At 37.3% G+C, this 11,690-nt stretch overlaps 2 protein-coding genes across 3 annotated transcripts; both read right to left on the bottom strand.

The window, feature by feature from the left end:
- Positions 1-809: 809 nt before the first annotated feature.
- On the bottom strand, positions 810-6,787 carry LOC137741920 (transcription factor MYB3R-1). 2 transcript variants are annotated; one of them, XM_068481622.2, is made up of 12 exons: positions 6,578-6,787; positions 5,848-6,058; positions 5,351-5,405; positions 5,022-5,079; positions 4,723-4,817; positions 4,484-4,587; positions 4,246-4,374; positions 2,292-4,092; positions 1,863-2,182; positions 1,619-1,733; positions 1,289-1,525; positions 810-1,180 (listed from the first exon to the last, which is right to left on the bottom strand). In XM_068481622.2, the coding sequence occupies exons 2-12, from the start codon at positions 5,922-5,924 to the stop codon at positions 1,049-1,051; spliced, it is 3,123 nt and encodes a 1,040-aa protein (XP_068337723.2). In that variant the 5' UTR covers positions 5,925-6,058; positions 6,578-6,787; the 3' UTR covers positions 810-1,048. The 2 variants fall into 2 exon arrangements, with proteins under 2 accessions (XP_068337723.2, XP_068337728.2); XM_068481627.2 differs by having other exon boundaries at positions 2,319-4,092.
- Positions 6,788-7,943: 1,156 nt separating this feature from the next.
- On the bottom strand, positions 7,944-11,137 carry LOC137746318 (la protein 1). The gene is made up of 10 exons (XM_068486403.2): positions 10,857-11,137; positions 10,667-10,745; positions 10,387-10,536; positions 10,119-10,261; positions 9,719-9,867; positions 9,342-9,440; positions 8,873-9,260; positions 8,559-8,706; positions 8,359-8,440; positions 7,944-8,255 (listed from the first exon to the last, which is right to left on the bottom strand). The coding sequence occupies exons 1-10, from the start codon at positions 10,905-10,907 to the stop codon at positions 8,165-8,167; spliced, it is 1,380 nt and encodes a 459-aa protein (XP_068342504.2). The 5' UTR covers positions 10,908-11,137; the 3' UTR covers positions 7,944-8,164.
- Positions 11,138-11,690: the final 553 nt, after the last annotated feature.

The raw sequence follows: 11,690 nt of genomic DNA, 5'->3' as shown, positions 1-11,690 counted from the left end.
AAATAAACGGTTAAGATTTGAACAATGAAGATTGTTTATAAAGCCAGATTCTTAGTAACCTACCCAAAAACGAACTCGATGTTTAGAAAAATTAGAATTGTTTTTGGAAGGCTAAAGCGCTTTCCGACGAACAAAAACACTTCTAACTTCTTCTGGCTCAAAGAAAAGTTTTCTCAAGAACACACCCCAAATGTTTCATAAAAAAGTACTTGAATTTCGTGAAAGTTACGACGTGCTTATAATAAAAGCACTCCTACTAGATACACCATAAGATATTTTGTCTAGAGAAGCGCATCTTAAAAAGAAATTTTTTATTATGATCGGAATACAGGTAATACATTAAATGTTTTTATACAAGTGATGAAGAATTTTATTTATTAAATTATTAATTTTAACACACATATCCCACCATTTATATAGTGACACGTGATGTATCACTCTATGTGTCTAATCATCCTGAAAAATCTCTCCTTCCCAAACGGTCTTCAAACTTCACCAATGGAAGAATATTATTATTATTATTATTTTTTTTTTTGGGTAAGAAGAATGTAATCCTAACAGGAACAGTTAAATCTCAAGTAGGGTAACAAAAAACACGAATATAAAAGAACGGAACCGGAACCTCTTCGGACCAAAGGATAAAATGATCCGAGCCATTAAAATTTAATCCAACGACTACAAACAGAAAATTCATTTAAAAGTTATAATAATTGTAGCCGTTTTATCAAATTTTAATAGTCCGAATCATTTGATCATTAGGCTTAATTCCTTTGTGTCCGGACGGGATCCGGTTCTAAAAGAACATGGAATAGCTCATGAACAAATTTCTTTTTCAATTAATTGATTAACTGGATCCAGACGCTGCAGCAAAAAATTGAAAAACACAAAAAAAAAGGAATTTAAAAAAATAAAAAAAAATAAAAAAAAGGAGAAAGAACTACATACATCGATATATATATATAGTATATGGATAACAAAATCTAAGGACAACTCCGACAGAAGGAATAACCCAAGCAAGAAGTAAGGCAACCTTCTTACAGGAAGCTATTTATCTGCAACCCTTCAACAAATAAGAAGTCGGACTCGAGAAGCTCTTGGCATTTGAGGAAGACTTTACGTTTTCTGTTCCCTTCTTCCCGGGCGTCCCGCATTCGCTAAAGTCGAGGGTGCGACACTCCACCTACGAAAAAAATTAGCTAGATGATTAGCTGATTTCGTTACAATGACAAGAACACAAACCCTTTCATGACATAACTGAAAACGCTAGACGAAGAAAAAAGGATCATACCAAAACATTGGAAGCCGAAAGAGAACTACTCCCTGGCTGATTAGGCGACCCCTGCTTGTTCTCAGGGCCCGCAATATCTCGGTCTTTCTGTCTTTCCCGGAATAAACTTTCAGGAGTTTCATTTCCCAACACCTCCTGGGCATTGGCATAGGCAGCAGCAGTCTGCTCACTTATCTGTTTCATCAGCCCAATGGCATCGTAGCTTCTATCCCCTGGGCTCATGAAAAACCCTATATCCTGGAGAGAGGAAAATCGCGTTGGATTTAGTTAATATCAGACCCACGACCATGTAATTTGAGAAGATAATCATCTGCCAGGAACTGTGGTTACCTCAATTGTAATTTCAGTATCAACTCTAGGGCCGGGGACAAAGGAGTTGATGAACCAAGGAGATTTCCATGCCGAAGGAGAATCGATACTTCTCTTAAAAGGAGTACCACCAAACCTAGAAAAACAAACACCGTCACCAAACACATCAGGATCATAAATTGAGAGTACTCTAGAACTACAAGAAATCACAAGGCAATACTGAATATGCCAGAAACAATGACATTGACAACAGACTAAATCATACACGCTTTCAATATTGACATCATTGCTGGCACTATCAGTCTCTCGTGGAGCTGACGTAGAATCAGACTGTACACATTTATCTGCGAGAATTCCATGCTTCTTTACGCATATAGTGGGGGTTTTAACAGATGAGCATTGTCTTGCAGAAAACGATTTAGAAGGAACTCCTGGGTTGGTGGCTTCAAAGCTTTTACGTAACTGATCTTTAGGAGTTCTAGCAGTTGAGCTGAAGGGTTTTTCAGCTTTACATCCAACTACATCAGGAGAATTTAGTAGCAGATCATTTGTGTTACGTTCAACAAGTACTCCAGAAGGTTGTGCCTGAAAAGTGCAATAAGAGAATTTATACTACAAACAAATGCAATATAAAATCCACCTACATTAAGTGATCGGCCAGTAAGCCAGCAAAATAAATGCGAGGGAAACTCACACTTTGTGTAGTTGGGACGACATCAACCTTACTCTTAGCATCAACATCAGCAGTTTGTTGGAACTGCTTTCCCTTTTCCCGTGATTGACCGTCATCAAAATCTCTCTGTACAGTTCCATCATCTGACATTGCAGTGCCGTCAATCCCTTTTTCTACTTTGTTTTCACAGGTACCCTTATTCTCTTTATTTTCACCAGAGGCATCAGAATTTCTTTTCTGATCAGAAGATGGAGAAAGGGAATCTTCTTTCTTCTCAGTGTCTTCAAACATAACATCAAGACGTGAAAAATCTCTGGCCAAGCAGGAGGTCACATCAGTCCCAAGCCTTTTATCAATTCTTCTATCTGATAATGGCGACAATGGAGACAACAAATCTCGGTGTCGTTTCTTCAAAATAGATGGTGTGCCTGTAAAAGTTTTAGCAGCACTTTTTAGCAAGGCATCAGGGCTACCCTCACGAGAGGGTGAATCCCATAACCTATAGGGAGTGAGGCAATTCATAGAAGACATCATCAGCTGACGAATGCCAAGGGGACTATATTCTTGCTGCATGTCATTACAAGATTGTATAAGATCACAACTAAAAAATGGAATATCCAAGCTTGGAAAGCGAGGAGGCTCATAACATAGAGCTCCAGCATCCTGCTGTTCTTTTCCAGCATCCTGCTGTTCTGTCTGCTCATTTGAACTCGCATCCACAGGACAAGTTTGCGCATCCAATCCCGAAGCAAATGTATTTACAGGGACTAATTTTAAAGAATCATTAACCAGATCTGATTTGCAGGGAGAACTGGCAGACTCGTTATTATAGATAAATCCATCATTTAAACTTGTCACAAACTCTTGGTCTTGAACTCTGAATAAATGAGTAGGTTCTCCAGCATATATCAGTGGATTTTCATGAGCAGAAACTACTTGAGAGCAAGAAGTTCCAATTACACCAGAATCCAGGGGATGATATGATTGTGAAGCTGAAGTTCTGCCAGTTTCAGATATTTGGAGGTTTGTGGGTTGGAGAAGTACTGAATCTGTGCAAGCACCCAAATCAACTATGTTTGAGCAATTTGTAAAATCTCTAGAGGGAAAACACCCACCATTCATTGAAAATAATGCCCTACAGCATTCATCGTCAGATATCAACATGTGCTCTGATTTAACTGAACCGAAGGCCATGTTACCCATGGAAGTTGAAGTTTGAAATGGAGCCTCCACCCCTTCATGGCTCTCATTAGACCTCATACAATGAGTGTACATCCTTGATGATTCCTGGTCGCATTCTAGTGAAGAAATGTTAGGTAACTCATGCAAATTTAACTGGAAATCCCCACTCATCGAAGCTCCAGCATCATGTGAGAAATTTTGTTCCAGGAATTTGGAGCAAATCAATTCAGGAGGTATTTCTGGAATGGAAAAATTGGCATCTCCTATAGTCATAGATGGGTAGTATGGTTCTGAACAAGATGCTGGACTGCAGCTTGGGTCATTCGCTAAACGGGAAACATCATTATTCCCAAACTCCTCTCTAGTATGTGGTACCACATTGGCCATTTCAGGCGCTGAGAGATAGCAACCAGCAACAGTTGAATCTTGACTGCATTCTGAAATTTCTTCTACTTCTGCACCTTTGGCACCACTATCATCTCCACTGCTCTGCATTCTTGAAGAAGATGACATCATGTGTTGGTTTTGATTTCCAACATGAGGCATCCCTTGAAACTGTGTAAGTAAACCCGATTTCAAGTAAGAATCCAACTTCTTCTTCACAGAACTGTTCCAGTGATTTTTTATAGAATTGTCTGTCCTGTTGACCATGCAAGTATAGATATATCACAATTGTTGCCAGTGCACCAGAGTAAAAGGACATACAGTAGTAGCAATGGAAAACATTCAATTTTTTTTAAATGTACGTAGAAACAACAGAGACTCTTTGCCTCTAAATAATGTATGGGCATACCTTCCAGGCAAGAACTTCGTTAGCTCTGCCCATTTGTTCCCATACATTTGATGAGCACGTATCAGAGCCAACTCCTCTTCCTGTGTCCATGCCTCTTTGTTTATGCCAGGATTAAGATGATTATGCCACCTAAAAGTAGTTCCAACATGGTAAGAAAAAGAAACAAATACTAGATCAGGATTGAAGAGTAACAGGGTTGTGTCAATGAAATCATCCACAAGAAATTCTGTTATCATACCTTTCCCGACACTGCTTACCAATACGTCCAGGTAAATGCTGTGCAATAGTGGACCACTTTTTTGGACCATATTTTTTCACCAACTCAATAATAACTTCATCCTCCTAATCAATTTTGCAGAAACAACTAGTAAGGAAACATTGCATGTAAAAAAGTGAAATATGAGTTGATCCGACAAAAAATCTTAACAAACGAGGCGACAGAACAAACACAAGAATAAGATGCAAGTAGTGCGATACCTCTTTAGACCATGGACCTTTGACCAGTTCGGGATTCAAGACTTTCTGCCATCTATGTAGGCATTGCACATCAGTCCGATCCTTGAAACACTCCGCTACAAATAGCCAAGATTCCAATTAATGAACAGAACATAGATAAATAATAAGTAGCATCAACTGAGATAAAAATCTTTGGTCAATTCAAATAATGAGGGGAGAGAGAGAGAGAGAGAGAGAGAGAACAGGGCTGCTTTAGTGAAAACAATCTTTAGTGTCATGGCATGCTAACAGAGATGGACACGTTAGTAACACAATAATACCTATTTTTTTCCAATTCTTTCCTTTAAAACGCTGAACAGCCCTCCGCAAGATCTCATCCTGAATGGACAGAGAATATATTATTGTGCGCCGCATATTCCATAAAGAAAGAGGGATAATGAATGAATGACAAATATGCATGTAGCTAGGAGAATGTATTAAACAAAAACACAGTAATTTGAGATTTAAATATCAATGATGTATCAAATAAAGCAGCTAAAGCAATTTAAAAATTCGCACTGTAAAATTCCGACTGCCAAGGTGTTAATACGCACCAAGCCATAAACTTATGCATCTTTTTGACAGCATGTTATTTTAAAAGAAAATTTACCTCTTCAGGTGTCCATTGTCCTTTCGTAGAACGCCTTGTAGGCCCACTAGTCCTCCTACAAAAGAGTTGCTTAAATATCAGAAAAAAACTGAGTCGTATAACTAATTCCCTGTCGAGGAGAATTTTACCATACTAAACCAAAAAAAAAAAAAAAAAAAAAAAAAAAAACAAAACAAAACAAGAGATAGAGAGTCCTATAACATAGAAGATCGACAATTTAACAATGCACACATGCACTCACACACGACACTCTTGTAATTGCTGAGACAATGTCTTAATGACCAATGAACATATGCACTTTAGTTTAACAGTTTTTACAAAACACGGATCACATCCTTGTAGTGCATTATCCTTCTTTAATTTCACTGAAAACAATCGAGTAGGTTGACAGGAAAAATCATGAAGTAAAACAATTTTAATGAAGCAAATTGTCAAAGGACCATGGGCAACTGGAAATGACATCAACAAAACAATGAATAGTCTTCAAACAGAATTACCCATGGAGAGCTCGAACTTTCTGAATGCTGTCACCGAGCCCTTCTGCAGGAGTAGAATTTGTTCTTTCACCTTCCATAGTTAAACAACACAAGAGTCAAGCTGCATACCCCGATTCCTACTCGACGATTCTCTCTAGTATTTGGACTCCAAATCATGATAATCACCCTAAGCAATGGTGGGGCCGAACTGGTTGCACAGAAGACCCACAAACTGCAAAAACACAAGAAAGTTAAGAGACATTAAGCTCAAAAATCGATGGTAGAAACTCATCAAGAAATGAAACCGCCATATGGAGAACTAATAAACTACTAATTAAGAATTGATAATCTAAGCTCAATTGTGATTTGATTCAGCCAAAGCTTAGTAATTCAAATATAAAATCAAAGTTGGCACACAAAAAAACAAAATTCAACAAATTGTATCCGCCACAACTTCAACAGCAAGTCGTCGGTTTCAAACTGAAGAATGGGATTGAGTAAAATTGTAAACTGATTGTATCAAACTCAAGTTTAACTGAAAATCAATGAGAACTGGATCAAAAACCAGCAGAATAAGCCCTCAGACACGAATAAATTATCCAAGAATTCAAATTCAAATAAACCCAACTCGCAGAGAACTTAAAATCCGCGCCAGAAAAAACTTCAATTAAATCGATTCAATAAAAACAATTGGGATCAATACAAAAAAGAAAATTCAAATTCAATCAAGTGAAAACCCTAAATCACTGACCGAACTGAGCTTGGAAGAGCGAAGAGCAGAGATTCCACGGAGAGAGAATGTCCACGACGCGATCGCAAAAGAGCACATTTGAAGATCGAAAGCGAAGAAATGGAAAATTTGAAAAGAGATCTGCTCACACACAGTGCGGAGTAGAGAGAGAAAGAGAGGATTGAGAGAGTGAAACGGTCCGGAGCTCTATTCAAAAATAAAGGGGCGGACAGTGGGAGTTTCAAACCTGGAGTTAAAAGTCGAGCAGGTTTGAAATAACCAACGGTGGATATTTTGCCACGTATGAATTGATGCCGGCCCCACCAAGACCTGCCTTACCACCTAATTTTTTTTAAATTTCAACTGGACAAATAAATTTTCTCCGCCCTTTTGCTTTTATTTTTCCTTTTTCTTTTTGGGCCAATATTACGATTTTGAGATTTTAATTTCAGTACAAACGAAACGATTTCGTAATGAATCTAATGATGGTGCCGTTTTCTAAAAAGTAACAGCATTATCTCAATCCACTAACTATTGTCCATCCGTTGACCAATCCTGGCACTTTTGAGTTTTTTTTATTTATTTTATATTTTATAAATAAATAATTTTAACCAAACACTTCCGGTACTGTTCACTCTAACGGAAAATCACATTTTTTATCTAAAAAGTCAATTCTGATACTATTTATTTACAACACGTTTTTGTTATTTTTGTTAAAACTCAAAGTTTTCAAGCCGTTTTCATTAGTTTTTCTAAATAAAAATCATATCAAATGTTAAATTTCAATAAATAATAATAAACTTAATACTTTTGTGAGCTGAAAACACAAAGTTGGATATAAAAAGAGTGATGAGAGCAACATTTTTGAAATTTAGAGTACACAATATTATTTTTAGAGCGTCGGCAACAACTCAAACGACAATGTATATATGCACAGAGGGGTGGGTATGGAGAAAAAATAATGCTTATGACCTTAAAAGAGGTCAATTAGGAAGAGAAAATAGGGAGATTTTAAACCAGGAGTGATTAGTTTGGTCAAATATCTTTATTAGGATGAAAAAGATATTGCCGATGTCCGTTTCATTAATTCAAATACTCAAAGACTCCTGTTACATTATTAAATGATCATTTTCAAAAGCCATCACCTACCAAACTAGATTACAAAAAACGAAAATTTCAATAATTTCAATAATTCGTTTCAAAATACTTTTAAAATGATTGAAAATGTTTGTTGTGCAAATATTTTTAAAATCAATCTATAGTGAAAATGCAAGTGAACCTAAAAAAGCATTTGAAGTGCCAACTTTCATGATGTTCTGAGAATTTAAACGCTTCAATAAAACTAGCGAAATCTTCAAACATAGGTAAATAGAAATAAGACAAAAAATTAGGAAAATAACCTTTGAATTATATAATTCGAGTCACACGGACAAGTACCAGAACTATTTTAATGTTCGAAACAATGCAAAAAAAAAAAAAAAACACCTTGCTTTTTATAGCTAATAGAGACGGGGCTATATCGAAAAGCAATTGTGCTAATATTAATCTCTATGAGGTATTGCCCAAAATTTATCCGAAATAGGATCGAGGGGATGGCTCTCGTGTCGATCAAAATCTGCGGACTTTATTCGGGCGACCACCGGAATTATCATTGTCTCTTGAGCGGCCTTTCCACCCACCCCTATGGTGCTTGCCTCCCCTGGTAAACATAAATCGAAAAATAAGATATGGGAATTGCAGATCAAATCCGGTGAAAACCACAACAGCGATTGGGCGATGGGCATGCAAAGAACTACACTAACCTTCCTCCGCGGTGGTTCTTACTATCGCGGAACTTTTCTTGGTTGCCACGGAAGAGGTTCCAGTACTCCTTTTCAGCCTCACCTGAAAGAATAGCATATAAAACAGCATTCAATACAAGAGGAGAAATCTCTTATTCGTGACACATCAGGCTCCCGGATGAAAAACTACAAATGAAATAAAGATGACAGTTGCTGCCTACCGCTGACTGGTTCCAAACTAGCGATGAAATTCTTCACAGCCAGACCTCCTTGCTCGGTCAAGACTGCAGCCGCACGTGCTTTCTGAGCTGCTTCAGGTTCTTCAAACCGAATGTATCCTGATTCTTCTCCGATCTTGAAATCAATGTACTTTACATGACAGAAACGAGTGTGAAAATGTCAAAATAAATTCAACACAATACACTCAACCATGATGAATGCAAAAAATCTACCTACAAATTCTTAGAGAGTACCGAATTAATGACGCACGGCAAAGAGAAATTCAAGCAAAAAAGTAAGAGAATAATAGTGATACCTTTACGGTGCCAAACTTTTCAAAGACAGCCTTCAAATCCTCACGCAAAACAACATCCATGTTGTCTTTGTATGCAGCAGCATTCAATCTTTCTTCCTTCTCTCCACCCTTTGGAACGGAACCTTCAGAAGGCTTTTCCCCATCTCCAGCTTCCTTCACTTCATCCAAACTATTCTTCTCATCAGAATTTGCCTTATCCTTAACTTCCTCTCCAGAAACTTCTACATCTTCATTAGCCCCGTTAACATCTTCTGACACTTTCTTTTCTGTTTCTTCGGTACTACCATTTGTACTATCATTGGCATTGTCAGGTGTACTACTAACCACTGCAGGACCTTTACCAGACAAGCTCTTTAACGTGAATGCAACAATTAAACCCTTGGGGTAGCTGTAACATCATAAGAGAAGTTAATCAGATTAAACACCAAAAAGAGAAAGAAGCTGGAAACCAAATAGTGTATCCACTTACTCAGCCTCTCCTTTCGTGTTATTCTTTCCCTTTGTACTTGTAACAGGTCGAGCCTCATATTCCTTTACCTCTCTTTCTCTATCGGTATCAAAATCCTTCCTAAATCACACAATCTCTATTAGAACCTGCAGATATACAAACAAGGACTTGCAAGAACAAAAATTACAGAATCAAAACAAAAAAGGATTTATTTGTTAAGCTGCATTTAATATCAAACAAAAACAAGTTGACAGGGGAGAAATTTACATCATAAATAAACCAGATTTTTTTATTTCAATTACAAGTCAATGCCTTTTAGTATTGTCATAAACTCATTAAATAAAATCACAAAAAACAAATTCACTGTATGACAGCGGTATGCAACAAGTGAAACTTACTTCGGCTTCAATTCTAACTTAACACCTGCGGATTCCAAAGCTTGCTCCAAAATCTTATTGGCTTCTTCCTCAGTTGAAAACTCAACCAAAGCAGTGCCACATAGTAGCTTTTTGTCAGCAACATGACGAGGCAGCCTCACACTGTTAACCTGAAACAATTGAGAACAAATTCATACACTTGCAACATTAAATTGAAGGCACAAATATTTTTACAAAATACTGAAATTTCACTCCACAATGGACTTTTTTGCGGCAGACTAATATTGACATGGTTTAAAATTTATAACCACGCTTAGCTATACAACCTATGTAGGGTAAGTCCAAACATGTATCAAATATGAAAAGGATAGAATGCGACAGCGAATCAAATGCCACTTAATGATGGTGCAGCAACCAATACCTTGACAAATTGTCTAAAAAAAGTTTCGACATCTTCAAGCTTCACATCAAACGCAAATGGCGAAGCAGCTATTGTTCTGTTGTCTACCTGCTCTATCACCTCCTCCGGCTTCAGCATTTCATTAGCCCTACCAACCTTTGTCCCTAAAACACATAAATACGTTCTATTAGGCATCGAACAGAAACAAATTTTGTTAATTAAAAGCAGCATTTAGTAATAAAAAAAAGTCTTCTACTTGCATTCTAGAGATGAAGAACAGTGAGCTCACCGTCTTCCGAAAGCTTTAGGGTGGCAGATTGTCGAAGCGTTTCGGCAACGGCCTTTACGCTAGCTTCGGGGACAGTATCGGGCTTCACATCCCCCAAATTGAGATGATTTCTCATCCGTGTAAACGAGCATATCAGAGCCAAGCTTACCACTAACGGTCAAAGTCAAGGCCAACTCAAAACCCAGAAATCCAAACCCTAACAAAATTAATTACAAAAAAATAAAATAATAATAATTCAATTAGACTTGAAAAACTCAGAAATTTGATAAAGTAAGGATACGTCCATCTTCGCTTTCGCTAATCGTTTTACTGAGAAAATCGTCCCTCGGAAGATTGCTGTCGCTGAAGTAAAACTCGACCTGCAAAAGAATAAATAAAATCGAGCTTTTTAGGGGGGAAATTAATTTTAATCAGAAATTTGATACATTCGAATAAAATGATCAAAAGTTGGGAGCGTTTGAATATCGAACCTGGCGCAGCACTTTCTTCGAGGTTTCTTCGTCCAAAGAAGGCGTCGCCATAGTTGTGAAGAGAGAGAGAGAGAGAGAGAGAGTGCGTTTACGAACAGCGAGAGCGATGAGAGGACAGGTAGAACGAGAGACAGGAGAGTGAGGGAGGGGAGAGAGAGGTTCTAGGGTTTTGGAGGGGGATATTTCTAACGTTGTTCGGGCTTTTTCAGTTCGCTTTTCGGTTTTGGTAGTTTTTAGTAGTGGGCCGGGTTCAGTTATGGCTTGTTTGTCGTACAGATTTCTGCTCCGAGATGCTCCATTTTTATCCCACGTAAGTAGTGGCTGATGAATGTTGGGACCCACGGATTTTAGTCAAAACTTGGAAATAGTAAATGCTTGGGAGAGAAAGATTTTAGATTATTTTTTTTATAAATTACATTACGTTGATGATTAGAATTCTTTTTTTATAATTTAAAGAAATAGTTTAACCATCAACTATCATATTATTTAGTTTACAAAAAATAGTTTAAAATTTGATATCTCTAACATTACTTTAATATTTTCTTCTTTTATCCATAAAATTTACTTTTACATTTTAATTTTGTCATCTTCTTCTACATAAAGTATTGATTTATAAAAAATAAAAAAATAAAAATGTGGGATCCAATTTTCCTACGGATAGCCAATGTTGCCTACTTTGGGAGTAGGCAAAGTTTGCCTGCTCAATTGACTATTCAATTAGAGCTTGGACGATGCATCCCAGCACAATAGTTTAGATTGTCACAACAGGGTGCTTACTAAGCAAGTAATTATCCATCTCCGGGAGAAGAACGTGAAATTCTTTTTCCTTTTCGC

The sequence above is a fragment of the Pyrus communis genome, chromosome 15 (genome assembly GCF_041283825.1).
Source record: "Pyrus communis isolate YQ-2024b chromosome 15, ASM4128382v1, whole genome shotgun sequence".
Taxonomy (NCBI): domain Eukaryota; kingdom Viridiplantae; phylum Streptophyta; class Magnoliopsida; order Rosales; family Rosaceae; genus Pyrus; species Pyrus communis.
Note: the sequence above shows the minus strand (reverse complement) of the source record. Positions and strands in the feature narration are given on the sequence as shown.

Bases quoted from the DNA above. Each gene is read 5' to 3' on its own strand.
- LOC137741920 (XM_068481622.2), bottom strand. From the start codon at position 5,924: ATGGAAGGTGAAAGAACAAATTCTACTCCTGCAGAAGGGCTCGGTGAC. The intron at 4,818-5,021 runs GTATTATTGTGT...GGCTATTTGTAG, and splicing joins AAAGAATTGGAAAAAAATAG to CGGAGTGTTTCAAGGATCGG. The intron at 2,183-2,291 runs GTGAGTTTCCCT...TGCACTTTTCAG, and splicing joins TCGTCCCAACTACACAAAGT to GCACAACCTTCTGGAGTACT.
- LOC137746318 (XM_068486403.2), bottom strand. From the start codon at position 10,907: ATGGCGACGCCTTCTTTGGACGAAGAAACCTCGAAGAAAGTGCTGCGC. The intron at 10,262-10,386 runs GTGAGCTCACTG...TATGTGTTTTAG, and splicing joins CCTAAAGCTTTCGGAAGACG to GGACAAAGGTTGGTAGGGCT. The intron at 8,441-8,558 runs GTAGGCAGCAAC...CTATTCTTTCAG, and splicing joins TAGTTTGGAACCAGTCAGCG to GTGAGGCTGAAAAGGAGTAC.